General features: G+C 42.2%; 2 protein-coding genes across 5 annotated transcripts; one reads left to right on the forward strand and one right to left on the reverse strand.

Moving 5' to 3' along the window:
- Positions 1-110: 110 nt before the first annotated feature.
- On the reverse strand, positions 111-20,601 carry LOC122983595 (mediator of RNA polymerase II transcription subunit 13-like). Of its 3 annotated transcripts, none has more exons than XM_044353512.1 (30): positions 19,671-20,601; positions 18,671-18,905; positions 17,313-17,481; positions 14,668-14,813; positions 14,363-14,560; positions 13,476-13,670; positions 13,221-13,377; positions 13,026-13,133; positions 12,216-12,932; positions 11,893-12,109; positions 11,436-11,466; positions 11,176-11,315; positions 10,879-10,969; positions 10,583-10,779; positions 10,279-10,478; positions 8,383-9,272; positions 8,098-8,262; positions 7,762-7,985; positions 7,450-7,645; positions 6,969-7,347; positions 5,082-5,298; positions 4,191-4,382; positions 3,874-4,097; positions 3,630-3,772; positions 3,377-3,535; positions 3,082-3,264; positions 2,790-2,935; positions 1,761-1,925; positions 1,156-1,256; positions 111-1,062 (listed from the first exon to the last, which is right to left on the reverse strand). In XM_044353512.1, the coding sequence occupies exons 1-30, from the start codon at positions 19,734-19,736 to the stop codon at positions 930-932; spliced, it is 6,384 nt and encodes a 2,127-aa protein (XP_044209447.1). In that variant the 5' UTR covers positions 19,737-20,601; the 3' UTR covers positions 111-929. The 3 variants fall into 3 exon arrangements, with proteins under 3 accessions (XP_044209447.1, XP_044209448.1, XP_044209446.1); XM_044353513.1 differs by having other exon boundaries at positions 8,098-8,265; positions 10,879-10,971; positions 11,205-11,315; positions 19,671-20,600; XM_044353511.1 differs by having other exon boundaries at positions 8,098-8,265; positions 19,671-20,597.
- Positions 20,602-21,107: 506 nt separating this feature from the next.
- Positions 21,108-25,834, forward strand: c18h3orf33 (c18h3orf33 homolog (H. sapiens)). 2 transcript variants are annotated; one of them, XM_044353514.1, is made up of 5 exons: positions 21,108-21,405; positions 21,798-21,857; positions 22,717-22,876; positions 23,999-24,159; positions 25,184-25,834. In XM_044353514.1, the coding sequence occupies exons 1-5, from the start codon at positions 21,130-21,132 to the stop codon at positions 25,445-25,447; spliced, it is 921 nt and encodes a 306-aa protein (XP_044209449.1). In that variant the 5' UTR covers positions 21,108-21,129; the 3' UTR covers positions 25,448-25,834. The 2 variants fall into 2 exon arrangements, with proteins under 2 accessions (XP_044209449.1, XP_044209450.1); XM_044353515.1 differs by having other exon boundaries at positions 21,168-21,405; positions 25,187-25,834.
- The last annotated feature ends 1,788 nt before the right edge of the window (positions 25,835-27,622 follow it).

Consider the following 27,622-nt stretch of genomic DNA (forward strand, 5'->3'; position numbering starts at 1 on the left):
CCTTAAATCTCCAACTTTAAAAGTAAGAACAACTTCATCACTGGAGAAACATTTATCTACTCACACCTGTTGAAACCTGTCAAAAAAAAGGTGAAAAAACACCAAGAGGATAATGTAGACGCACTTTATTCCTAAAACAGAAGCTGCACCATCAGTAGCGGCACACAATTATATGTACACATATACACACACAATTACCTAAATCTGTTATATAAAATATATAATCTGACAATGTACCTTTTAATTCCTCTTCAGAGCTCATTGAGTTACTGTGCGAGAGACTCTGGAGCCAAAGCAGACAGAGAGGTAAGTCTCATCCACTCATTGGGTGGGACGCAAATGCCCAGGCCAGCTTTTACTTCATTTTTACAGCGTGGCAATAAAAAGGTCTGTACCCTTTGAAAAAATAAGATTCTAAAAGCAATCTACAGCAAAATTCACTTGAACAGGTTTTTCCGTGTTGTAATTGAGAAAATTACACTTTTTAAACCAATTCCTTTACAGTGAGATGTACACACCCTCTAGGATTTGTAATATATAAAAGATATTAAGCATTAAAAATTCCACATTTAAAAACTTACAATAAATAATATATGCAGGCATTTCATTAAGATAAAATTTCATAGATTGCAATCTACAGTCATTAAAAAGACAATTTATTCTCCTTTATGAAACCTCCCTTGATCATCCAAAATGCTAAAATGGATTCTTGGCATCTGATTGATTGATTGGTTGATTGGAAACTTCCAGTCAGTGAGTCAGTGTTGTGTGTGAGATACACCAGGGAGGAGGAGGAGGAGGAAGAGGGGAAGCTTCCTCCAAGTTTGCCCTGATGGAGTGCGAGGTCCTTTGAGTGTCGGGGATCCGTCGTAGCAGGAAATCCACGATTTGACTGATCAAATCTCAGCAGTTTGATCCCGTTAAAGAGTTCAGAGCATGTTCATGATAAAGTTGTACATCTGGGTGAGCACCACAAAGTGAACGGGCAGACAGGAGCGCCGGTCCTGGGTCGCAGGATCGCATGTCAGCCAGGAGAGGGCATTGTATTGCTCTAGAACAAATCTGTCATGCAGGGGAAGAAGGCAGCAAACAGTTAGAAACATGTCTTTTTTAATACACAGCTCTCAAAGTGTGCTTGTGATCTGAGCAGCGTACCTGAGCACATCAGAGGTGTGGTTGGAGTCCAAGGGGTGGGAGTGTTTACTGTGCAGAAGCTCGTCTGATTGGACTGAAGACACGTGCAGGTGCAGAGAGGCCTGGGAAGAGAAAATATGAAGATACAACTTAAATTCAGGTCTTTAAGGTTTAACATCACCTGAGTACCAAGAGCCTTTCATAGATGGAGACCTGAAGCATAAAGCATTTACAAATCATTTTATGTGTTTTCTTATCACTACTGCAAACTAGAAAATTAATCAGCAACTATTTGGATAATCGATTAATCGAAAAGTGATTTTTCAAGCAAAAATACCAAACACTCCCTTATTTCTGCTTCTCAGTAGTGATGATTTGCTGCTTTTCTTTGTCTTATGCGATGATGTATTGAAAATATTTTTGCTTTTTGGACTTTTGACTGGACAAAAGCAATTTTAAGAAGTCACACTGGGATTTAGGAAAGTTCGACAGACATTATTCAGTATTTTCTGACATATTTTAGTCAAATTAGTCAACAAAGTGCTTCAAAGTGACTGACAGTTTATCTCTCACGCAGGTGTGTCTGAAGCTCCGAGAAACTTTAAAACATGCCAGTAAAAATCTACCTTGAGGAAGAGTGGGCACTGGTTCTGGGCTTGAGGGCAGGCTGACCAGAACCAGTCAGGCAGTGGTCCAGTCTTGGCTGTGGAGACAAAGTAGCCCAGAGCCATCGGCTGCTGCAGGATGTTCGGGGCCTCCTCGTGGGACTCCATACGATCTGCACTCTGGCCCTGCAAGACGACATTGATTGAATTTAGAAACAGAATGACACTACGACATGCATTTTGGGTTAAAATAGTCTTTGTTAGGTCACTGTCATGTTATTTACATCACATCTATCAAGTCAAGTCAATTTTATTTATACATTTATTTGCACCAAATCACAACAGAAGTTATCTCAGGGCATAGAGCAGGTCTAGACTGTACTCTTTAATTTACAGAGACCCAACATTCCCCCTTGAGCAAACACTTGTTGAGAGCGGTAAGGAAAAACTCCTCTTCAACAGGAAGAAACCTCGAGCAGAACCAGGCTCTAGGTGGGCGGCCATCTGCCTTGACCGGCTGGGTAAAGTTTGGGTTGGGTATTAGTGCTACATCTGAATAGACAGCCTGCTACTAATTCCTGTTTTACTGGTGTTACTATAACTTTGACCACAGAAACTCTCAGGGGGAAAAGAGTATTCATTTTTCCTAAATCCAGGAGCAGTTATGTTACTGTTAGCCTAAGTGTGTCTTTATTCAAAATAGTAATTTTTAATCTTTTATATCAAACATTTGTCAGAGATGTTGCTTCAGGCTTCAGCTGCATGTTAAATGTGATTCAGTTTTGGCACATCCTGCTCAACCAGAGGCTCACCAGGTACGATTGTGAAACTGCTTTATCTCAGTAAATGAGATAAGAATAAAGACATTTTGACGCTAAATTGAAAATTGTACTCTTACAAATTTGAGAGTAAAAAACAAACACGAAAAGACAAAATATATGGTTAGAATTGATGAGATGATGCGCTGATGTGATCAATTATGGGACCAAAACTGTTTTGGTTCCTCATGTTGGTTAATTATCTTTGTGGTTTGATGTTTTGAAGACTGACCTTGCTTCCATCTCCCCCCTGGTGGTAGTGGGAGCCAGGAGAATGAACTGGGGACGTAGTGGGGGAGTTGGGCAGGATGTTGATGAGGTCGGGATCCACCATGTCATTGTCAAACAGGTCAAAGATAACCATTCCATCAGAACCATCTGCAGAGAGGAACAGGCAGAGAGCTCAGGGTTTGTTTGTTGCTGAACTGTAGTAGGTTTTATTTATAATTCAATGACTCATGATGTTACAAAGGCTAACAAAAGTGGTGCGTTTCTTTAGAGGCTGTGTCAGCAACAGAACGTACCAGGATTTATGGGGTTGAAGTTGATGTCGATGGGCTCTGGAGTGTTAGTGTTGACCTGCACCATCGCCGAGGTGGGGAACACCAGGATGTGTGTGCAGGATGTGTCCTGAGGTGTGCTCAGCTGCGACGTTTGCATGTTGAGTGTAGTGCTGCGACCAAACACCGAACCTGTTGACACCGAATCTGCCGAGACAAGATGGAGGAGAGATCATCATTATGACGTCAGTATGATAAAAGTAAAAACTTTTTGTGCCAAAGTCTAAACAACCAGTTTACTGTTTTCATTTGGTTTTACCTGGCATGATGACAAATGAGCCTTGGGGCTCCATAGCAACCAGACAGGCGCTAAGGATGCTGGGTGTGTCCGCAGCAGAGATGCCACACATCCTACATGTCTCCTTCAGACGTTTACTGAGGGACTGCAAGTTCCTCCTGCTCAGCAGAATACTCCAGTCTGAAACATGAAGGAGATGAGAGTACATTAGTGTGTCTTCATGTTTGTAGATAAAGCAATAAACTGTATGCTCAAACACTGAAGGTGTGTGTACCTCTCAGCTCGCCGTGGCCCATTCTACCGAGCCGTCCGATCACCACCCTCCATGGCAGCGATGTCACTTGCACCAGGCCGAGACACCACTCCCACAGCTTCTGCAACCCCACTTGCCTGGCTGAGCCCTTTTTCCTGCGAGCCCTGCAACAAACACAACACATGTAGTTTGAATACAGACACAACTTCATTGATCGATATCTCGACTTGCTTTATACTGATACAGCGACTGTGTGTTCAGTTACCTGTTTGGGACATCAATACTAATGATGCATGTCTCAAGCAGTTCTCCATGTTGGTCAGTGCAGGAGGCCAGCAGCCAGCGCTGGTCATGGGACAGACAGTAGCCAACAAACAGGACGTTGTACTTCTGAGACGCCTCGCCGAACGTCTCCCCGAGTTCCGTCTGCTTGTCTTTCACTGGAGCCAAAATGAAGGGCGGCGTATACAGACGCAGACACTCGGGCCTCTGCACAAAGAGTAAACATTATTAGTAAATTCAACAGCAATGCATTGGCTGGCTGTCTTTACAAGGAGTCAAATCAGTTTCTGATATATTTACCTCTGGGTTCTTGAGTGCCATGTCGATGGCAAGACCAGGGCCGAAGCCTGTCAGAGCCTTGAAGTTGGTGGAGTTGGGCAGAGGCCGACGACACTGAGTGAACACGGAGAAGGCCAGGGACTTGAGGTGCTGGCCGTAGAGGTGGCGCTCCCCGCTGTGCACTGGCTGCAGCAGATACTGGCAAGGAACAATCTGACAAGAAAAAGAAAGAATACTGGTATTTTAGACAGACTTCTGATATTTTAACTTTAGGTTTTTGTTACACTAATCTTGTATAGATAAGATACTGTTTTAACTGAATCACTGCTTAACTGAACACAAACAATATTAGCCAATAACTGAATTAGAAGGAAAAATGAACGACAACTTATCTAACAAAGAAGCATGCATGTTGTGATTAATACATATACTTTATGCATCCTCTGACAGTTTTGGTGAAATCAAATAATAGATTTTGGCTGCATTATATTCTAATACAAAATATATTTTTTAGAGTAAAGATTTATAAGTAGAGGGATATTACACCTATTCTATGCAGTCATTGCTGTCCTAATGCTGAAACCATTAGCACCATTACAGTGTTTCAGAATTCCCTTTGGCATGTTGATGCAACCTTGTGTCACTATATCACAGGCGTCGCAGCTACCACCTCTTTTAGTCGCTGCTAATTAGTCCCCCTGCTCCTTCTCACCTCCCTGTGTGCCTGTGGGTAACCTGCTCTGTTGTGGCTAAAATAGCAAAGCATATCAGTCCAAACACATCACTCACAGCTCAGCAGCAGAAAGACATCTGAATGTGTGAGCTACACGTGTCCATCTGGTAATACTGTGATAGATTTCGACTCACTCACTTCTACTGCCAACTACGAAACCTTTGTAATGTTGCCTGTACCTGTACTGAGACAGCGTTTCTGATGTGAGCAGGAAGGAACTGCAGCATCTCCATGTAGCAGCGCAGTAGGCCCAGTGTGTAGGTGCTGGAGTGGACCTCTCTGTCTGCGTCTTCGTAGCTGAAAGGGTCCACGATATACACCACGATGGCAGGTGGGTAAGACACAGCGTGTGACTCTCCGTCCGTTGGCTTGCCCACTTTGTCTCTTTCCATTGTGCTGTTAAGAAAAGGCAGACACTTAGTTAGCAGGCCAACTGAGCACATACAGTAATCGTAACTAAAGCTATTCAAACTGTTCATACTACTAGTGTGCATCCAACACAGATAAAAATATTAACCACAGACCCAGAAGTCACTACACAATTAAAATCATCCCATATTCCTTTGGGCTTTGATTTTAAAAACGCCCTGACAGGAGAAAGTTTTGAAACAGACATAAAACGGAAATAAAGTGCAAACAGATTATTATTGGCGACCAGTGCACATGGATTCAATTTTATATCGTCAGCCCCACTGGATGTAAACTAGTGTCAGCATATTTGGCTGAGCTGCGGCTCAGTCACGCCTGTGTTGCGGTGTCCACAGGAAATGTTTTAGAAGTGAAGTGTCCATTTCTTAGCAGCTACATTTAAAATGTGGTTGAGAGTTATTTTGCTCACGTTTTACAACCTGTAAAATGTTATTATTAAAACCTGTATTTTTGGTTCATTTCGTCTGACAATGTTGTGATTTTACTAGCAGCTCAGCGGCTGGGTAATGACTGCTGGTCAGCATAGTATTTATGAGCTGTGATCAAGTTTCATACTTGTTCCGTTATCTGACAGAAAGAAAAAATGATTTAAGCTGAACTCAGGATTTGCTTATATTTTTAAGTCAATTGCCAACAAGTAGCTAATCTTTCTCTTGATCATTTCATACTTTTCACCCTCTTCATACTTTATATTTGACGAGGCTGAGGTCATGACGTTGAATCCACAGGCACGTTTTGCCAATCTGTGTGCACAATTTACCAGTCTGTTCCCAGTTTATTAGTATGTTTCCATGGATTTCTTGATATCCTACCATGTGACCCCTTAATTACGTGTTTCCAGCACAACAAAAAAGCTACGAGAAATATCCCTTTTCCAGGGTCACAACACACAGTGTATACTGCCTTTCACATAGTGAGTAGTACTCACTAATAGGATGTAGTATTGAATTCATAAACACTTCATGTTTACACAATGCACAGACACGTGTTGACTACCCAGCCAGAAAGGAAAATCTGCCAACTGCTTATACGAACTGTACTATTATGTCATCTTTCACAAAGAAACGAGCCTTAAGCTACATTTTCGAAAAGACTAACAGGCACATTTGGTCACTAATAACTATCAGAACAACATATATAACCAAATAGACATAGCATGTGTGTGCAGGTGAGGAAAATCCTGAATTCTGTAATGTTATGAGTCTGAGTCGAGTTTAAACATTCGCCAGTCGATCTTAAAAAGAAATGAAACTACTGTTATGCTGATATTTTGCTTTGAACTCTTTAATTACTTTTCTCTCATTTGTCTGCTTGCTGTCTCACAGCATCACCACAGCTCAACTGTCAGTTGGTTGTTTTGACTGTACCATTACAAGATGACGGTTAATTTTCTGAGATCTTAAATGTGTCATAAGCAAATCCATGCACTTAATTTCTCTAACGGTGCAAGAAGCAATGCCTCTGTCAATATGACAGATTAAGACAAAAACAAAAGATACATCTTAAGCAGATCAATATCTCATTCAGCAAATATAAAAGAAGGATATCTGACGGGGTCAAAGCACATAATTTAAGATTTTAGTAAAAGATTAAATCTCTCAGACTGTGATCAAATGACTTTCATAGTGATAACGTACCTCTCTGGCGTCTCAGTGGGCACTTGTGGCTGGTTGGCAGAAGGTCCGTTTTCTGCCAGAGCTCCTGAGCCCTGCGGGTTTGACTGGGGTCCATTCTGAGACGTGCTGCCTTGCAGCCCTGCTGTCCCAAACTGGGAGTAGGAGCTTGGCTTGGCTGTTGCCATTCCCCCGATAGTCTGGGATCCTGAGGATGAGGAGGGAGGGGTGCTGTTGACCTGGGCAGGCTGGGCAGAGCTGGTGCTGGAGCTGGTAGTGTTGGTGCTCTGGGGTCCTGAGGAGGTGCTGGAAGAGCTGGAGGTCTGGGAGGAGGAGGAAGCCACAGCAGGGCTGCGCTGGGACAATAGAGAGCTATCCAAAGACTGCTCTGACAGGTACGGAGCTGAAAGAGGTCACACAGAAAGGAGAGAAAAGTGATTGATCTTTGTTATATATACTGAGTGACCTAAGTTTATGTTTTAAGATTTATGAGTCAAGATGTTACCTAGATCATAGCGGCACACTTGAGCAAAGAGTTTGAGCTTATTAAAGGCTTCATTGTTTCCGTCTCTGGCAGCCATCTTAAGAAACCAGTCGCTAAGGGGCTGCTCCGTCATGCTCCTGCCCTCTGTGGTGCCAACCTTCAGTATGCCCTCTGGGTGACTCTTACAGATGGGCCTGTGCTGCCCAAGCTGGCATGCCTGTCGAGCAAAAGGAAGTTAATGCGAAAATGAAACAGTATGAATCATTTGTGAAACTGTTTTTGTGGGCATGTCAGTACAAGAAAGATGAGTGTTTGTAACTGCCAGGTGCGTACCTCATACATAGCACTCAGATCTTTGAAGAAGGTCTTGGCTCTGCAGAGCAGGGCTTCATTTTCTGGGCAAATGACGACGAAACCCACATCCCTCTGAGAACCAAAAGGATCCAGGAGAAGCTTCTCCCAGTAGGGCAACCCAAAAGGAGACAGCACCACAAAATCATACTCATAACCGACCAAAAAGGTGGGGATGGGTAGAGGCTCGGGAGACTCATCTGTACCTGTGGTGAGAGGAGGAAAGATTTTAATCTTTGGCTCTCACAACAACAAAACGATCAAATCGCTTAATTTGTCAAAGATCCGACTGATTCGGTACGCCTGCATCATACGTACCATATGATCCCCTCCCTGCCATCTTGTGGAACTGTTGCCAGGTGAGCGGTCCCTGTACGCCCCATGAGCGCACACTCCTCTTCTTCTGAATGGTGTCCTGCAGCACAGGCTGGAGGGATAACAACACCCGCAGGACGTCCTGAGAGAATAGCTTGCTCATATCTGCTGCTTCAGGAAGAAGAACAAAGAAATAAAGTCTTTACTTTACAAAGATTGAGGTTAGGAATGAAAACATAAGAAATATAAGCTTGTAGTAAGAAGAAATAGTAATACAAAAACACATACATTTGCATTTTGGCCACTGGTGAAGACAGGTGCTTTTCACTAGTGCTTCATCTACTTTGCCACCTGACATATTGTCCATGAACTGCCTGCCATGCTCCAGTGCCATGTAGCAGTCATTATAGCAGTCCCTCTCTTCCACCCTCAGGAAAGAACTGGGGGTCGAGCTCGGTTTGGGGTACTCCACACCTGCCATAGGGGCGAACGGGTTGGTGCACTGGTCCTGCAGCAGCAGGATCAGCTCATCTGGGGGCTTCTCCTTCAAGCTGCCAGCCTTGTGTGTTGTGGAAGCTCGCAGCTCTTCGAAACACCGCTCTGTATCCCGACTGGCGTCTGAGCCACGCACCACCACGTCCAGTTCGTCCTCCAAGAAGAGCCCGGCTGACTGGCCGAAGCGTCGATTGGCGACGGCACTGAAGCCGCATGTGCAGGGGTATTGAGCCTCGCCGTTGTCCTTGAGGTACACGCCTACATCTGCCCCTCGGATGTTCATGTTGCAGACGCACACACAGCAACTGTCGAAGTTGCAGTCCTTGAAGAGGTTCATGACTGACTCGGAGAGTATGAGGGTGACGTAGAGGCTGTGGGCCTCAGGGATGGAAGGTACAGTGGCTGGCTCCACGGAGCTAAGCGGTCGACAGGTGGAGGGCGTGGAGGCCGGGGAGTAAAGTTCAGAGTTGTCATACTTGAGCGAGCCCTGGACGCTCGAAGGGCCGCGGGGAGTCCGTGGAGTGCGTGGTGTGCGAGGCGTGGGCACGGAGAAACGTGGCGTGGCTGGGGAAGGAAGGATGCCCGTTCCGCTGTTGCTGGGAGGTGCACTGCTGGACATGAAGGGTGTGTGGGTCTGAGGGGTGTAGGTCTGACTGTAGTCTGGCTCCACACTGGGGACGTTACTGTTGGAGAAAGAATAAAAAAAGTTTGTAAAATCAATTTAAGACCATACCAGAGTTTTTACACATTTTTTATTTGGAAAAAAAATCTATACCATGCTATTATCTTATTTTTGGATTTTTTTAAATGTTCAATATAATGCATAATTTAAGTCAACATGACTGTCATTTTGGTCATATTACTTCATAACTAGAGACTTCACAGCAACAAATAATATACATAACACAATAATGACTAGAGGGAATACTATGAATATTCTTCTAAATGTTGTAAGCATTAGTTTAAAAATTTTCAAACAAAACTACCGTATTTTTTGCATTTTATATCAAACATCTTACCCAATTTCTGCCATTTCTATTCTTTATTAATTTCTATGAATACAATGAATTCAATTACATTTTAGAATATGGCTTTTACTGAGTATTTCTGTTTCTATACGGTTTGTAAATTAATTGTTGAAAATATTTGTCTTGCTCCTGCAAACATCCCTTATCTGCCCTTATCTGTCCCGTTTCCACATCTGTCTGACAACTCAAAAATTTGAGAGAACACACATTTAAAATATACAATTTACCAACTTGAAATGACGTGTATTTGTGGCTGAACAAAATTGTTCATATATGATTTGAACGTGGGCACAAATGTCAAACTTTTGTTAACATTTATACAGCAAGTTATATGTGCTTTCAAAATGCTGAAGACATTTATGAACTACAGTACATCAGCCATAACACACTGCATCTAACATGTGGTGCATCGACACCTGACCTGAAATATAACCTTGGTAGAATAACATTTTGAGTGCTATGCTGGAGTGTTGTCGGGCATTACTGATTTATGTTTAAGTGGCTGAAAAATAACTCTACAATCTTAATTATTAGGCTCACTAGATCTCTTCATAAAAAAAATAACCCACCGCCCCAATGCTCTGACATGAACTGACTATCTGTGGGGAACACTGAGGTGAGTTAAGTATAGTAACACTATTAATTTAGTGCTGTTCTTCACCTGTCTTTGGTGAGGAGATTGACGTTCGTCACCGGGGGTATCAGTTCCATTTTGCCCAGGGTCCAGCTGGGTGTGTACACACAGTCTTCTGGCAGTTTGATAGGCAACAGACACTGGCTGGGTAGAGCCTTCAGAGGGGCGTACATGGAACAGCCGATGAAGGGCTGAGACGTCTCCGGCTTGTACACAAAGGAGAAGTCCTAAAAGCAGAGACATCAATCACCAAAAAAAGCAAATAAAAAAAAACTGATGTAACAACATTTTCCACTCACTCCATACTTGGCAGGTGTGTGATGTGTCGTACCTTTATTTCAGATGGCTTCGGGCTGCAGAAACCCTCCTCCACCTCCATCTTGAAGTGGTTGTTGAGCTGGCTGCCGTCCAACAGGGTGAGGCCTGCCCCCGCTTCCAGGCTATCCTTGCTCCCGGAGTTCATGGGCGAGTAGCCCTGCTGCTCCAGGGAAGGCGGGGTGGGAAACATCTGGTGCAGGTCCGCTGAGCCTGGAGAAAGCAGAAAGTATTACTTCTCTTGAGAAAACACGTGTGTAAAAGGATACAATGTATAACATGCAATTATTAACTGATGCTTAGTGTTCTTACTTATGCAAGACAGGGGGTCCAACGTGGCCGGTTTCGCATCTTTACAGCCAAACTTGTCCTCTGTACCAACTCCAGCTCTTTTGGATCCAGGCTGTGCAGACAGAAAGAAAAACAATATATTCAATATGCGTCATTCATTTCATTAAGTCATGCTTATTTGTAAAGCCCTATATTGCATACAATGTCTCAACAGGCTTTACAGAAAAGCATCAGCAGTGGTACTTGAGTATATTGTGTGATGATATTATGTGGGCCCTCAGAGTATAATTGTGGGACAAACATCTTCATTCAACATACATGTACTGATGCACTTAGCGCTAACTCATCTTCATCCGAGTTGAAGATTTTATCCAGGTCGCTGTAGGACACAGCCAAGTCGTTCTCATGGATGAGGCTGGTTGAGGCTGAAGGTTTACTACCTGATGGACCCTGACCATCTGCATAACAAAACATATCAGAGATGGAGGTTTTTTAGTTGAGAACACATGACAAAGTTTGAAATGCTAAATCTAACTTTGGATTTATTAATTAAAAAAAGAAAGAAAAGGCATTCTCACCATCAGCTGTTGTCCCAGTTCCTTCATCCCCCTGGGTCAAAAGAGGAAAAGATAATTGGAATTATTACATCCTTTCAGAAACCGGATCATTTTACATCACTTTGTTCGATGTGATTAACTTCCTGCATGCAATAATAAGCAATTCTTTGTGAAATGTGTTAAAAATAAAACCTGCAGTAAAACATAAATAAAACCATAAGCATACTGCACTGGTACATCCTTGTTGTAATGTCACTTTAATTTGGAGCCTATAAAGCTAAAGAATAATTACAAACACCACTATGTCACCTGCAAAGTTGTGAAAACTCAAAGTGATAGTAGTAAGTAAGAAATGATACATTTATGGTCAATCAGAAAACCATATCTGATCAAAATAATATTGGGATACTGGTGTAAACTTTGCAGCAAAAATAAACCCTGAATGGATGAATTGATATCAGGCTTGTCAGGAACCCACCTTGTGTTTCTTGTTGCCGTCTCTATCAGCTCCAGGCTTGTCCTTCTTCTCAGTGAAGCTGAACTCTTCGTCTCCCTCAACAAAGGCGTAAGGATCCGGCTCCTCGCCATGTTCTCCGTCTCCTGTGGTGGAGGAAAGATGGCTGTTTCTCCGCTGGGCGTAAGTCTTAACCAGTTCCTGGGACACCTTCAGAGGGTGTGTGGAGCCTGACATCAACCTGTGAGGAGATTAGTAGTGTTAAGATTATCAGACGTATGTTGTTTGAATAAAAAGCTGCAGTTTTTGTTTTATTGCGGGTCAAGATTAATTCTAAAATGACTTACTCAGTGACAGAAACTACACTCTCTGTCCCTCCACCTCCTCCAGAATCATCTCGGATTCTATCCACAGGTAGCTGGGGTGTCAGGAAGTTAGAGGCCTTCTTCCTGGGTAGGTTGAAATACTTCCAGGGGTTGTGGGTGGAATCCTCATTGGGGTTGATGGCTGAACCGACAAAGATGGTGGGCTCCATGGTTTCATTGAAGGCTGGCGGGAAAGGCAGAGGCATGGACATGTTCTCTAGTTGAGGCTCCTCAGACGAGCCCTTCTGTGGCAGCAGACAAGGCTCTACCGACGGGGGGTAGAACGGTTGGTGAATGGGGGTGGACGAGTTCTTCATGCCACCTGGAGTCATATCACCTTCTACATGGTCGCAGGGATGCGGGCTGAGAGGAGGGGGAGGCGGGGATCCGACAAGGTCAGCGGGGGGGCCATGCGTGTGCAGCGTGGGGGCTTTGGAGGGCGCTGTGTCCACGTGGTGCAGGCTGGGATATGAGCCCTCCTCCTGTGTTCTTAAACAAAGCCTCTGGGTCTGTGGCTCCAGGGACTGCTCCTCACTCACAGAGTTGCGGTGGTGAAAAGGTGTCTGCGGCCTCTTCTGCTGCTTCTCCCCCTTCTCCAGCTTCTCGCCCAACTTGTGCTTGGGGGCTGGCTGGGCAGGCTGGCCTGATGAAGGCGGGTGTCCTGAGGTGCTGCTTGATCGCTGTTTCTGATTCTTATGTCTGGGTGAGAAATAGAAAAAAATGCTTATAAGATACTCTTAATTTAAAAACTCAAATCTATAGTCACTTGTAAATGCTTATCTCTCAACATACCTTGAGCAATTGCAATGTGGCCTGTGAGTAGGCTCCACGAAATCCCAAAGTCCACTTTTATCTGACTCCTCCTCACAAGTCCCATTGGTCAAGGTAGTAAACTTCCTCCTGTAATAAAAGGACAGATAAACATTTTATCAGGCAATTATTGTTTGAAATGCAAATTTTGGGGTGGAGAAAAAGCTCTTAACATACTTGTTCCCTGTACGATTTATGTTATACTCCTGCCACACTGACTCCACCATCTGGCTAGCCAGCCTGCGAGGGATTTTCCCCCCATGAAGACTGTTGTTAGAGCTGTAGCCATCGGATGCAGAAGACAGTTTTAGCCACCTCTGCGCAGGCTGATAATCTATAAGAGAAGGTAAAATAAACCACAAGTTCAATACAATTTCACAGGTTTTTTGTTGAGTATCACATTTTAGTAAATGTGCAGCTGGAAGGTCTTACCGGTCTGAGCCTCCTCTGGTGACGTTGGAGGAGTCAGAGTGACAGAGGACATGGCAGGATCTCTGTGAGCAGCCTGGCCCTGCTGAGCACCGCACAGGCTTCCTGAGGTGTTGGCTGAGCCCTGAGGGACCACAGCAGGGAGGTCCGACAGGGGGAGTAGCACCAGGCAGGAAGGGTAAACCATCCTTACTCCCGCTGGAACCGAACAAATAACAAACATTTTTATTTCAACATCTTGTACATAAAAGGTGCACAGAAATGTTTTAGTAACGCTCTTTGCAATGTAAACGTGATAATATTAATTTCAACAACTAGATAATTCATTATCCTTATCCCAGCTCAATCATGGCTCTCTGGAGGTTTTTCATGGGCCAAATGAATGTTTCAAACATTTATTTTCTCTATTACAAAAGTGTTTAACTTCATGATATGGCCATATACATTATACTATGTACTATTAAATACCATAAAAACAGCATTATTTAAACCACAGGATATTGCTGCAGTAAAACCTTTAGTGTGTTTTTCTGCCTTTCTATCATTCTCCTTAACTCACCCAGCCATTTTCATTGTTGCAACACTGAGACTTTCACCCATTTTTATTAACACTTTTGGGCTCTGTTGCAACTATGCACTGATCTCTGGTCCATCAAAGCATTAAAGGTTAAGGCTGGTGATATTCTATATTTCTGTAGTCGTTAATAAATCGCCCCAAAAATTTAAAATAAAGTTGGAGAGAACTGATACTTTCCGACTCTTCCACCCTGCTACTGTAACTAAAGAAAAATACAGAATATCACCAAACTGATTCTTGAACATTCAAACATACAAAGTTTAAGCACAACTTTCTGCATGTACTGATCCATTAACACGTTATTATGCCTTACCGACAAGGACCTCCACAGCTGCCAGGGAGTCGTCCTCCCAGTCTGTATCCTCCATCTTGTCCTCCTGGACCTCCTTGGGATTGGGGCCAATGGGATAAAACTGCCGCCACTCCTCAATGAGCTTCTGAGTTGGGTGGTCTGACATCTTAAAAGCCTGGCCTGTGAGGGTCCCGTTCAAGCCGTACGGGCTCAGGATGACTAAAGAGAGGGAGTCACAATACTTATGTAGGACAGCTCCGCTAATAAACCCTTTAAAAACAGCATGTGAAACATTACTATCATGCATCTGATGAGCTACTTCCTACCTTGCAAGGGGCTGGAGCTCTGCTGGGCGAGGCTGAGGTGCTCCTCGCTGAGTCGCTGAAGAGGCTGATGTTGAGCAATCTCCACACTCGTGCACACGTTGCTGTCACCGTGTACGAAGAAGGTGAACGCGCAGGACAGGTGCTCGCTGCAAGGTGTGTCAAAGATACATTGAGGCATTTTAATATTTGGAGGGATTAGTCTGAAAGTAAAACCACATCATTAAGTTAAAAAAAAAACAACAAAACAACTTTTGACTCAAGCTGCAACTCGTCATCAGCACCCAAAAGCTAATGTAAACCCCTGCAGGCTATTTAGGTTATCAGTGTGCTCTCCATCACCCATTGTTCAAGTATGACTCAAGAGAGGACTGAGAAAGGTGGAAAAGATGTGTGAAATACAATTCCTTGCATATTTGGCTGTGCACTTTAGATCCATATCATGCTTTTAGGTGACAACTGTTGCTTCCACATATTTTGGGCAGACACACAGAGGCCAGCTAAGACCGCCAATCAGACAGTGCAAATAACACACACACACACACACTCTGCTTCAGCACAGTTCGAACCTTTATCAAACCTTCTCGTGACACACGGGTAAAAATATGGGTCAAAAATAAACATGGGAGATTATAGCAGCCCTGAAATGTTAAAACAATATTCATCTTTATTTTCTGACTACTTCTGGAAGGCCAGGCGGCTAAATGCACTAAAATAGTACTTGTTGACATGGTTGCTGTAAAACCACAGTGCAGACTCAGCATTTTCCAAAGACTGCCGTGTTTACCAGCCAGAGAGGGCAGGCGACAGCGAGACTGCCAGACTCTTCTGTTGGAGGTGCTGCCTCAACACACGCTTGTAGACATCTTTATGTAAAACCAGCGAGCAAGAAACCGCCTCTTGTTCTTTGCGACAACTCTTTAATATAACTGCTGAAACCCTGTGAAACCATTGACGAAGCTGCCAAAGGGAACTGAGCCAAGGGGCTGTGCATCACACACACACACACACACAAGTCAGTTTGGATCAACAAAGCCAAAAAAGCCAAGGCGCAAGTTAGCTCGTCAGGGAACTCCAGGATTCCCCCCCAGCCCCCTCTCATTCAGGAGCGAGCGGGGTGCTAAATCTATGTCACCCCCCTTATGTATGAGAGGTGAGGAAATACAGCGGAGCAGAGCGCCACTCTGAACCAGACAGATATTTATGTGCCGCTGCTGGTTCACCTCAAGCTTGTATTTCTACAACAACACTGACACAGACTAGTGTTGCCTTGCAGTTGGGAAAAGTGGAGGAGTGGACATTAAACATTACCCTGGAAGTGTTGCTCCATTACATGAGAAAAAAAGAATGTGATGTTGAAATGACGCAACATGCTGATGATTATTATTTCATGCCTTTCCCAAATGAAACCGAGTGTGAAATGTGTCACGTTGACTACGCAATTAGGTAATTGTAATAATCCTGCCATACTCCATTTACATTATCTGTTTTAATTCCAGGAAACCAAATGTCCTGTATAAACAAAAGCTCTATCAATTTAATTTTTAACTCAACTGAACTTAACCTGTACACCTACCGTATATAGAAATTAAATCAGAGCAGCAGATATGGTATCACAGTCAACAGTCTAGCGTCATGGTTACACTACTTTAGTAAAGCCTAATGTCTATTTGCTTATGTTGTTTTTCCAATGAGAAGATGATGTCTCATCCCTAGAAAGCAGCTATCAGCTTATAACAACACAGTTGAAGTAATACAGCTGCAAGCAGTGTTTCTCCAGTTGAATTCCAAAGGGAATTTTAATGATTAAAGGCTGTCAGAGGCCAGGAATTGTTATGGGAAGTTTAAAGCTCTGAAACTCCGACAACTTTTATAACAGTGAGAACATCTGCCCGACGAGGTTGTCTGCTCTGCAGAACACACATGCATAACACTCGGTCATCCATCCTTAACATTTCTTGAACAAGCTCTCTCATAGTCCGCTCACACATACCGCCGATCTTGATCAATACAAAACACAGAGTTGTGTTCAGCCCTTCAGCACAACGAGTACAATTCATGACATCTTGCTCTGCTGCTATTTAGTTTCAGCGGTTGCACCTTCTTTTGTGTTGTGAAGAAACTGTCTCGAGGAACATGTAAGCTAGACTTTTATGATGCAGGTGGAAAGGAACCTCACGGCCACTACACTGGTTGATACTGACAACATTTAGCTGACCAAAAGTCTTTTATGCCATCCAAATAGATTTTCTGATGCCTAAGCTTTTTTCAAATGCGAGAACTTATGTCAGCAAGTCAGCATGTTTCATCATTGAAAGTAATCTCGATGACACAATTACTTCCTTTCCTTTTTCTTCAGAAAATGTTGGCTTTAGTTAACCGCAGCTTAACATCCAGAAAAGTCGCACCAAGCTGAATGAATTCATCAGCGATTGAGAAAAGTATTTCTGTCATCATGAGAAATTCAGAGCAACAGATTGCAGAAAATGGCATGACTATGTTGTTGTGCTGATAGAGGAGGTCGTGGTAATTCCCGCTGATTCACACAGAACACACCTCAGCTTTAACTTGTGACATGACCGTTAGTTGAGTGTTGGCTTTAATGTGAGAATTTATGGCATTACATATAACTTTGAAGCAGGTCATACCTTTTGTTAATGGTCTTCTCCTCCTTCTGGTAGGGCTTAACGAACCACTTGCCAATGCGAACAAAGCCACGGTTCATGAGACAGCGCTCCAGCAGGTTGTGGATGGCTTTGAACAGGAGTGTTCGACACTCGTAGGACAGGCCACTCTCCCACTCGCCATCCTCCTCACCTGAAACAGGGCAGAGACATTAACCGAGATACTTTTAGCCAACAAAAGATAACAGCTTCATGTTAATTGTGGTGAACTGTGGAATGTTATGTGGGTTTGACAACCATAATTTGGGTTTGTGGACAGTAACAGCAATACCTTAAGTACATCTTATTGGCTATTATGTAATAACATGGTCCAAAACAGAATAACTGAGTCTTGTAGGTTTTAACATTGACAATTTATGACACAGAAAATTAACCATTTTGTTTATACACGGTGAAACTTTTTTGTGAAAAGTTCCTAACTTGTTCTGCAGGCTGTCTGCTCTTGGGTACTTCTTAAATGCTGCTCTGGTCAACAATGTTTTACAAGTGCCATACCTCATAATGATTAAAGGTGAAATTCCACCTACAAATGAAACTTTGCAATTGTCCTTGCAGTTTATCTGCAGTTTGTGCAAATGAGGCTATTAATGCTGATGACAGAAAAAGAGTGGTGACAAATCTGTGTCGCCATCAAGAAACATTTGATCTTCCTTAAGAAGGGAGACAGAATACCTGGTAAATGTAGCAGCCCCTGAGGGTGCTTTCTGCAGATATGTAAATTTGTTAAAGCTGTTAAGAACTCTTCAGCAAAAATGAAGACTTTGTAAGATGACCGTGCACAACAGCTTGCTCTAATGCTACCATACAAGCCTGAACCTCCGTGGCTGAGAGCCAACAGATTCCACGAAGCTTTAGAAACTTTAACAGAACTGTTGGCCACAAATCAGTCATCAGACTTTCTATTGTTAAAATTGGATTAGAATTCTCTAAGTCATAGTTTAAAATGGTTGACTTTATCCTCAAACAGTAAACATGTTAAAACATGAACAGAGTTTGCACAAATGGACCAATTTTGCCTGCAATTCTGTGAGTGCAGCAGCTCTTGAAAGTATCCCTTAATAACGCCAGCCATTAAACCTGAATATCATGATGTCATCATCATATAATCATAATGTTAGAACAGCTGTGCTGATTGCAAAGCACTAAATTAACTTCTTAAGATTGCATGAGTACACAAATATAATTCAGAGTACATGTATAGGTACTGTTGATAGTTAAACCGGTGCATGAAATCCATTTCAAGTGTAATCAATTCTAATATTTTAAGACTCGCAAATCTTCATTTTAAGCCTACAGAAAACATTCCTGTAGAATACACTTACTTGAGAGCTCATTATGGATAAGCTCAGCGAAACTGGGGTCATCCCCCCACCAGAAAAGCCAGAGCTCTCTGCGACCCGGGGTGTGGTGCCTTCTCCACACACTCAGCACATCTGCCGCCAAGCATCGGCTGAAACTACACAAGATAGGGTCCTCCTCAGTCACAGGGAAAAGGATAGGCGATGAGGTGGGTCCTTGCCACACAAAACGCCGCCATTTTATCCCGGTCAAATCAGCCTAAAAAAAGAGAGAAACAATGAGAGAATGAACACAGGACATAATTGTACAGCACTAATAATCTGTTGCTGACAGCACAACTCAGTAAAGGTGTGTGTTTCTGTCCCTGCACACACAGTATTGAGCAGCTGCAGGCTGCTCTTCCTGTCACACAGAAAATCACTTCCAGTGAAAAAAGTTACAAACTGAGACTTTTACTGACATCTTGGAAAGTTTTGCAATACTTTGTACATGTGACACTACAATCATGTCTGAAAACATTAGTCATGCAGCAATTTACTCAGCAGTTATTAACAACTGGTGAAGCACACTGGAAGTCAATCTAAAATCTGATTAGCTGATAAAATTTATAACAGCAATTGTGTGGCTTATCTTTCAATATTTGTCTATCATTCAATACTGCAGTGTCACTTAGATTACAGAAAATATGGATTGTTTAACAGGTTTTAAATAATCCGCTTGTTGGCCTGACCTGTAACCATCATGTAACTAACGTTAATGCTAGCTTAATATAATTGTAACCAATGCGGTGTAAACACACGATCATGTCGTATTCATGAGCAACTCTCCAACATAGTTGGCCTGCAGTATATGCTGTCTCTGTTATGAAAGTTGGCTAGATCACGATTTGCAAGTTGCAGGCCCGATGCCTTCACGCCAGTCTGCAACTGACGTTACAAAGCTTGTTGCCTGATTAGCCAAAATGGCTTTCTGGCCTCTCAGTATGAGAGCTAACGCTAGCTAGCGCAGAGAGCAGAGTCTCACCAGGCAGAAGAGGTTGGAGTGGCAGTCCTCCAAACTGGCCCCGTTTGGTACAAAGCACGAACTCATCCTTTCACTGCGTGGTCGTAACGTTTAAGTCCATCGTCTCAATCACCATCGGGGGCAATAACTGATGTAGTTAACTCGCCGGAGACGCGCTGTTCAGTTGTAACTATCCCGTTAAAGCGCTGAACAACTTGCTAGCTACAGCTAGCTACTCAAACAGACAACTTCTAGCCGGCGCTAGCCTGAAAGCTAGGCTAACGTTAGACAGGCAGCCAGATAGCGTCAACTGTAAGCTTCTAGCTATTCGATTCATCAATCCTATTTGAAATGTATTGTCTGATCTGGTTAGCCGCAAGCTTGCTGCTACATAACCTCAACAACATCAAATAGTCCCCGTTAAACATGAACTGGACAGACTCGCGTTAAATCAAACACCAGAAAAGTTATATGCGCAATCAAAATACGAGCCCGAAAACTAAAAAAAAAAAAAAAAACTTCACCCCAAAAGCTTAGTCCCTGGTGTGCTAATGCTAATGCCAGCTAGCTGATCTGAAACAATTTCAAAGCAGAGGCACTCTCCCCTCCCCCTGAGCTCTCCTAGCCTGCTAGCACACAAGCTAACATACCACAGCTTCAACGCTAGCTTGTTGGCTAAATAAAACAATTAGCTACACCGCCCTCCTTTTCACTAAAACCGCCACAGTGCTCCGACATAGTAAAACTACTCCTAAAACGGATGAAACGCCACATTTGCGAGACTACTCATCGGCTTCTCTTCTTTGACTGATCCATGGGTCCTGCAGATTTCCATTATTTCAGTTCATGGATTGAATTCTTTAATGGCGGCCAGGAGGACAACTCTGCCTCTCAACTCCTATTGGCCAATTTGTGGTAATGGGGGCGTCATCCGGCTTCAAGTAGCTCCATGACTTCACAGTTTACAAGATGAAAGCTCCAGTGCATCTGTCATACAGTCAGTGGTCACTCCTCAGTGATGTCTGTTACTAAACATGTTTCTCTGTGCAACATCTGCTACAACTGCGACTATGCCAGGAAACTGAAGGATATGTTGGATTTGGGGTATAAAAACATGCATTTTTTCCACAAAATATGAATTATTGTAAATATTTGGATATAATAAGAAGATACTTCTATTGTTGCTTCAGCCTTTATTGGCTTTGTGTATTAAATTATGCTGCATACATGAAATCTAGGCCAAAGCAGACAAAGATGTGGACGTCACTGATCCCAGCGGTATTATTAGACTAATATGTTGATAATATAAATCTCAGCTGCACTGTGCATGAGCAACTTTTTCCCTTGACTGTATTTACGTGCTAAAAGTATCTTTTAGCAACAAATAACTTTAATAAATTCGCAGTACAAAATGCAAATTATCGCTTTAGTGTGTGTACGTGTGTGTATGTGTGTGGCTTTAACATTATGTATCAACTTAATGCATCCAGGCTCACTTCAACTCCACCCTGTCATATCCAAAGCGAGCCACAGGGCGGAGACTTTACACAAGCAATGCTCCTCAATACGTCCCTCCCAAATAGGCGGAGCGACAATGCACCGAGCAAATGTCAACAACATGCCGGAGTCTGCCAGAGAAACAGAAACCGAGGAGGAGAAGCGAAACAGACAACAAAGAGATCAAGGAAACGAATCGTCCCATAACATCGTGTCTATCATATCTCAGTTCGCAGATGATAATTTAACACTTGTGCGGGTAGGAACCTCGTTTGTGTGCAAACAGTGATCTGCATTTGACTGGTGGTGCATGGTCATTGTGCAGTATGGTCACTTCATTGCAATACTCTACGTTAGCATCTACCTGCATCTACATTTAATCTTTTAAGTTTTTAGCATATTTATTTGAAAAAGTCTGAAATCTGAATTCCTTTAAAAGCATTCAGGACCACTTCTCTCCCAACTATTCCTCTTTATGATACCATATGGTATCATCATATCACCACATTGACCAGACTTCCTGTACACCATCAGCTATCTCAGTAGGGTTTTGATGCCCCTGTAGAGTCTCTGTCAAACTCCAGCACATACTGAGCTCACGATATCAATGTCACCCTATCAAATCTAAACCGTCTCTTGTCTCTCACACAGAACATAAGCACCGGACTGGCAGTTGCTGGTGTAATTATAATAGCAAGGAGTATCAAACTGGTAAGAGAGAGAGGCACACACTGGGGGCTAAGGGGGCCTTCACTTAATGATGAAATTATACAGAGTCAGCCAACTTTAACAAGTATTCTTAATAGCCTGATTCAGCCTAAACAGCTCCTTTCTTTGAGCCAGTCTATTTCAAAAAGTGTCATAATATTATACTTAAAGGACAGATTTTTCAATTATGTCTTAAAACAACAGTCAGGTGTCCAATTGAACATGGACATGGTTTTTTCTTGTCATAATCTTTCCTCCTGTTCATACTGAAGATCCCTTCATAATGCACTTGTAAGCGATAATTGCCAAAATCTACAAGCCTCCTTCTGTGCAAAATGTATTTAAAAGTTTATCTGAAGCTAATATAAACCTTCAGCTGTCTAAATTAGTCAAATTAGTCAAATCAAGAAGATATCTTTCCATGTTACAGTCTTTTTAGTGCCAAAGTCCATCTTTTTATTACTATACTTCCTCCGCAGCTCAACAGGGAAATAAAAAGAGGGAATTTGATGCTAGAAAGACTATAAATGTTGCAGATATCCACTTGATATGACTAACTCAGACTGCTGAAGCCCTTCAGATAAACTTTTAAATACATTTTTGCACAAAATGACTGTGGACACTGTGGATTTTGGTCCCCAACACATTTGAAGAGGATCTTTTAACAGCCAGTATGAAAAGGAGGGATGATTACAGAGAGGAAAACCTCTCTCAGAGTTAATTTGGGCATCTGACTGTTGTTTTAAGATAGACTTGAAAAATTGTGAACCTGTCCTTTAAAATATGTTAATGAAATGCATTTTTATATGTATTGTCAGAAGGAGTTATATTGCCACTCAGTTGTCTCAATCCACTTTTTCAGATCACCAAATTTCATGCTGTGTCTGAGATCCCTGCTCGTTTCATTGAGAGGAATGTCAGCCTTCGTGGGAAAGTTCATTCGATTGCAGAGAAAGGACTTGAAGTGGAGCATGTCCCAATATATCTGCCAGTCCTCTCTCCATTACTGTCAAAACACAAAGGTAAAGTGGGGTATCCTTTGAGTGAAATCATGGAGTCATATACACTCTCATGCAAGACATACACGTGAAAGAAAAGATGAGAGTTCATTTACAAGAACAAGTCATTGGGAATCTGAAAAATTTGAATAGTGCAATCAGCTTGTCAAATCTGTTCCTCTCACACAAATCCCACCTTCTGCTTCTCTCATCGGTTCAACAGCATGATAATTTACTGCAGGTGCACCTTTTTTAAATCTTGTTATACCCAAAATGTTATTGTGACATTTTTACTTTGTAAAGTCAGACTCGGATGCATTTTATCCTCATTTCATGAGTGAGATTGAACGGTAAGCTTGTTAGCTCTGTTATCAAATCATGGTACTCACTGAGCAGAGTACACTTTTATAGATTGCTCCATCAGCAACGTCAGTACGAAGGACAACTAGCTATTTCAAATATTACCTTGGTCCCACTTGACCCACTACATTTTTAAGGACGAGTTCACACAAATTATAAAAATACATACTTTTCCACTTACTCTAGTGGTTTTTAGTCATGCGAAAAGTTTGGGCTTTATTTTCCCAGGTTTTGAGAGTCAAACAAATTTCATTTGTGGTGTTGAAAGGATTGGACAAAAGGCACAAAACTCAACTGCAATTATTCTTTCTCGAAACAAATCTGTTTTCAGTTTTTGGAATTTCTCTGATTTTTGTTGAAATATCGGATCATTTGAACATGTACTGAAACGAAACCATGTGAGAAGTTTAAAGGGGAAAATCAGTATTTGGTGAAGCTGCTAACAACTCATCTGGCTTCATCTTTAACAATGTGTTGTATTTTAAAAGCTTGTTATATTCTCCATCCAAAATCTTGATCTGAAAAGAAACTTCTAACTAAAGATGTCAAAAGAATGTACTGGAGTGGAAGTATAAAGTAGCATAAAATGGAAATACTCAAGTAAAGTACAAGTACCTCTAAATGTATAGATTTGCTGTTGAGTTTATTTTTACAGTCCTACACGTCACATACTTTTGAGTGCGCATGACTACAATCTGGCCGTACAAGTGAAGATGCTACAGGTCAGCCTTAACTTTTACTTTACTTTAACATGTATGGTGAATGGCTCTTTTCTGTCCTTGTCAGGTGTGAGCACGTCCCCGTTGCTGGTGAATCTTGCAGGAGTGGAGCTGACTCCAGAGGGGAGGGAATGGCTGCAGAAGAACCTGGCGCCTGCCCAAATAGTCTGGTTAAAACTGATCAGCCGAGAGGACGACATATTGCACTGTTTGGTGTCACAAAGCAGGGTGAGACATCTAATAACCAGTGGTGGAAAGTAACTAAGTACATTTACTCAGTACTGTACTTAAGTACAATTTTAAGTACTCGTACTTTACTCGAGTATTTCCATTTGATGCTACTTTGATGCCACTCCACTATATTTCAGAGGGAAATACTGTACTTTCTACTCCACTACATTTATTTGACAGCTTAAGTTACTTTTCAGATGAAGATTTGAGACAATGGATAATATAACAAGCTTTTAAAATACAACACATGAAAGATGAAGCCAGTGGTTTCCAACCTTTTTTTAGCTTCTGACGTCTTACAAAAAGCAGTGTGTAGTCGGGGTCACATTTCAGATGTCTATGAGTTGTTAACAGCTCTGCCAAATAATGATTTTTCCCTCTAAACTTCTCACATGGTTTCACTTCAATAAATGTTCAAATGATTAAATATTTCACCAAAAATCAATGATGAGAGAAAAAGTCCCAAAACCGAAAACAGATTTGTGTATCAGAACTTTGTTCTTCTTTCCTCTCCCATTAATCATCTCACAACCCCCTCAGATTTACCTGGTGTCGCTTGGGAGGGGCCCGACCCCTAGGTTGGGAACCACTGGACTAAACTAGCTAACTGTATATAAAGTGGTTCAAACTAGCTCCACCTCCAGCAGCTACAATAGTAACATGCTGCTTATACACTGATGATGTCATATATAATAATATATCAATCAGAGGGATGAAATGAGTACTTTTACTTTAATACTTTAACTACATTTTGCTGCTTATACTTATGTCTTTTACCTAAGTAGGATTTTCAATGCTGCATTTTTACATTGTTGTATTGCCACTTTTATGTAACTAAAGGATCTGAGTTCTTCTTCCTCCACTGCTAATAACTGAGACACATGGGAAAAAATATCAGTTTCTCAGCTTGTGCCTGAAAAGTAATAGTTTTAACAGAATATACCAGGAGACATGTGATGTCAAACTGATATGAGTTTATTTTCACATAAAGCCAGTTCCTTGTCCTCCCTCTTCTCTCCAGCAGGGGTCGATGTGGAGCTGCTGCTTGAATGAAGAGGTCCTCAAGCTGGGTCTGGCTCGCACTGCGGCCATCGTGGGAGTCCTGCCTGACTCTCGCCTCTATTGGCGTCTCCACAAACGGCTGCACAGGGCAGAGGTCAAAGCTGAGAGGAAGGGGCGGGGTCTGTGGAAGGAAGACAGCCTATGGGAGAGGGCCTCCAAGGCTGTCAGAGACAATATCATATTCAGACTGATGAGGAGGCTCTTTAAGAGGACTGAGAGTTGATCCAAGACATTATCAGAAAAAAGACTTTGTTAGCTTTGAGTTCTGAAATAATCAAAATGTGACACCTCACGAATTGATACAAATCTGTTTTATTTGAGGGAGCACCTGTTCATGTTAACTGATATCGTGACTCATCTAAAATGAATTTAAAAGTTTTACCATAAGGTGAAAAAAAAGTGTCATTCATTACTAATCCTGTCATGTGTGACTGCCTCTCAAGGCTGTAAATTTTAATATCCTCATTACACTTTGGGCAAAGGTTTCTGGTTTATTTTTTTACTGTGTTTTACAGTAAAAAGTACAGTTAAAAGTTCAATATGATAAAGAAAGGGTTGTTACTAATCCCTTGGCTTTCATTTGCCCCATTAAACCACAACTACGCATGGACTACTGCGGTGTGTGTGTGTGTGTGTGTGTGTGTTGGTGTTTGGGACACCCCACTAAACACAAGAAGGGGGCGGGGTATGTTAATGGTTTTCGAAATGGAGTGGGGGGTCCACTTGTCCCTTGCTGAGATCATTGTTGCTATAGAAACACCAAATGTGAAATACAAAGCAAACTGAGGGCTAAACTCTATATTGGCCTCCCTCAAACCCCATGGGAACCTTACATATAGTGTGTGTGTGTGTGTGTGTGAGAGAGAGAGGGGGTCTTTAAGTACCTACAAAGAGGGCCCTTTTAGCTGTAATGCGACCAAGACAGTATTTCAGTAGTGAAACACAAGAGAGAGGAGAAAATGGATGTAAACTACCACATTGTTGTAGAAAATAATGACTAACACACAACACAGCAATAAACGTTTATAATTTTAGATCAGAATTATAAACTATTCAGAAGAATAGATGAGATTTATCAGCAAACTCTTAAGTAAATTTCCTGTTTCTCTGTGATTATGCTCATGTGTGTCTGCCATTATTGTTTGCAGCCCACAGCCCAAATTACACCTTGTGCTTCCATGTGTTTTATGGTTGTTATCCAAGCAAGGCAGAGGAGGAGGAGGTTTCTGCAAATGAGGCCAGACTGTGATATGTCCTGTCCTGTGGGGTGCAGGGTGAAGGGTGAAGGGGGGGGGGTCTCAGTGCAGTGAGAGGTAGCACTGGAGCAGTCAATCCAATGGGCACAAGGAGATTAGTGCAGAGGGGAGGAAGGTCACAGGGGTAGAATAGGATTTTGGGTTCGAGCACAAAGGCAGGAGAGGAGGAGTCACAGTAGTAGGGAAAGGGAGTGAAGGAAGGGGGGGGGTTGATGAATCAGCTAGTCCCTCTTTTGTTGTGCAAATGTTACTAGCGACTGTTACGGCTGGAGAGGCTTGTGATTGGTGGGCTGGTTTAAATTGTAAGGTGCATTTCAGGCTGATGGCTGTTGCTGTCAGACTTTGAACTGTCAGTGAGGGAGGAGTGGGAGGGAAACCACGGCTGAGACACGCAACGAGGCGAAAGTTTCTGAAGCTGGTGATCACAGAGAATTTGTTCTGCTCACTGAAGAGGTTTAAACGTTTAAGATGACTGGATGGATTTTAATGTGACTGCGTATGTGATCTCATAGATGTTAATTTAACATTTGAGTTGTAGGAAGATCTTTGAGCTCAATCAATGATTTTTTTTGGTGACTGATGATACATGGGTATCAATGTTCTGTATGTCATACTGTACAACTAACCACAGTGCTTCCATAATTAATCTTTAAGTAGTTTATTGGTACAGGGGAGTGAGAGGATCATTAAAAATCTGTTGGGACATCAGGAAAGCATTGAGGATCAACTCCATTTAGAAAGAGATTGGCAACATGATGATAAAAATGATTAAGAAAATAACAATAAATACATAATTAACATTTTGTCCAGTTAAAAGAAAGAACAAGAAAGTATTTTTCTATAAAAAATGACTCGAAATCATTAATTGAATTAAAGATTAATAATCAAAAGATGTTGCGATTAATTTTCTGTTGATCAACTAATCGATTAGTCGACTAAAGCTCTAGTATTGTCATACACACAAGTAAATCGAATAATAAGGATATGAGTGTATGGAGGTTTTTCACTCTCTTTTAGCTGTTATTCCTGAATTTAATTGAAACATTCACTAACTGACTGAAGGAGTAAACCATCTCTTTAAACTCCTAGTAGCACAAGCGCCAACTGAAGCAGTCCACTCCAAAGTCCATTCCAGGTTTTTT

This window comes from Thunnus albacares, chromosome 6 (assembly GCF_914725855.1).
Source record: "Thunnus albacares chromosome 6, fThuAlb1.1, whole genome shotgun sequence".
NCBI lineage: Eukaryota > Metazoa > Chordata > Actinopteri > Scombriformes > Scombridae > Thunnus > Thunnus albacares.

What these genes read in the sequence shown, in the direction of transcription:
- LOC122983595 (XM_044353511.1), bottom strand. Translation starts at nt 19,736, where the DNA reads ATGAGTTCGTGCTTTGTACCAAACGGGGCCAGTTTGGAGGACTGCCAC. An exon ending in AGCTGTGGAGGTCCTTGTCG is followed by an intron (nt 13,671 to 14,362) that starts GTAAGGCATAAT and finishes GTTCGGTTCCAG; the next exon opens with CGGGAGTAAGGATGGTTTAC. An exon ending in AGTGTAGTTTCTGTCACTGA is followed by an intron (nt 12,110 to 12,215) that starts GTAAGTCATTTT and finishes ATCTCCTCACAG; the next exon opens with GTTGATGTCAGGCTCCACAC.
- c18h3orf33 (XM_044353514.1), top strand. Translation starts at nt 21,130, where the DNA reads ATGCATCCAGGCTCACTTCAACTCCACCCTGTCATATCCAAAGCGAGC. An exon ending in ATAATTTAACACTTGTGCGG is followed by an intron (nt 21,406 to 21,797) that starts GTAGGAACCTCG and finishes TCTCTCACACAG; the next exon opens with AACATAAGCACCGGACTGGC. An exon ending in TAGCAAGGAGTATCAAACTG is followed by an intron (nt 21,858 to 22,716) that starts GTAAGAGAGAGA and finishes CCACTTTTTCAG; the next exon opens with ATCACCAAATTTCATGCTGT.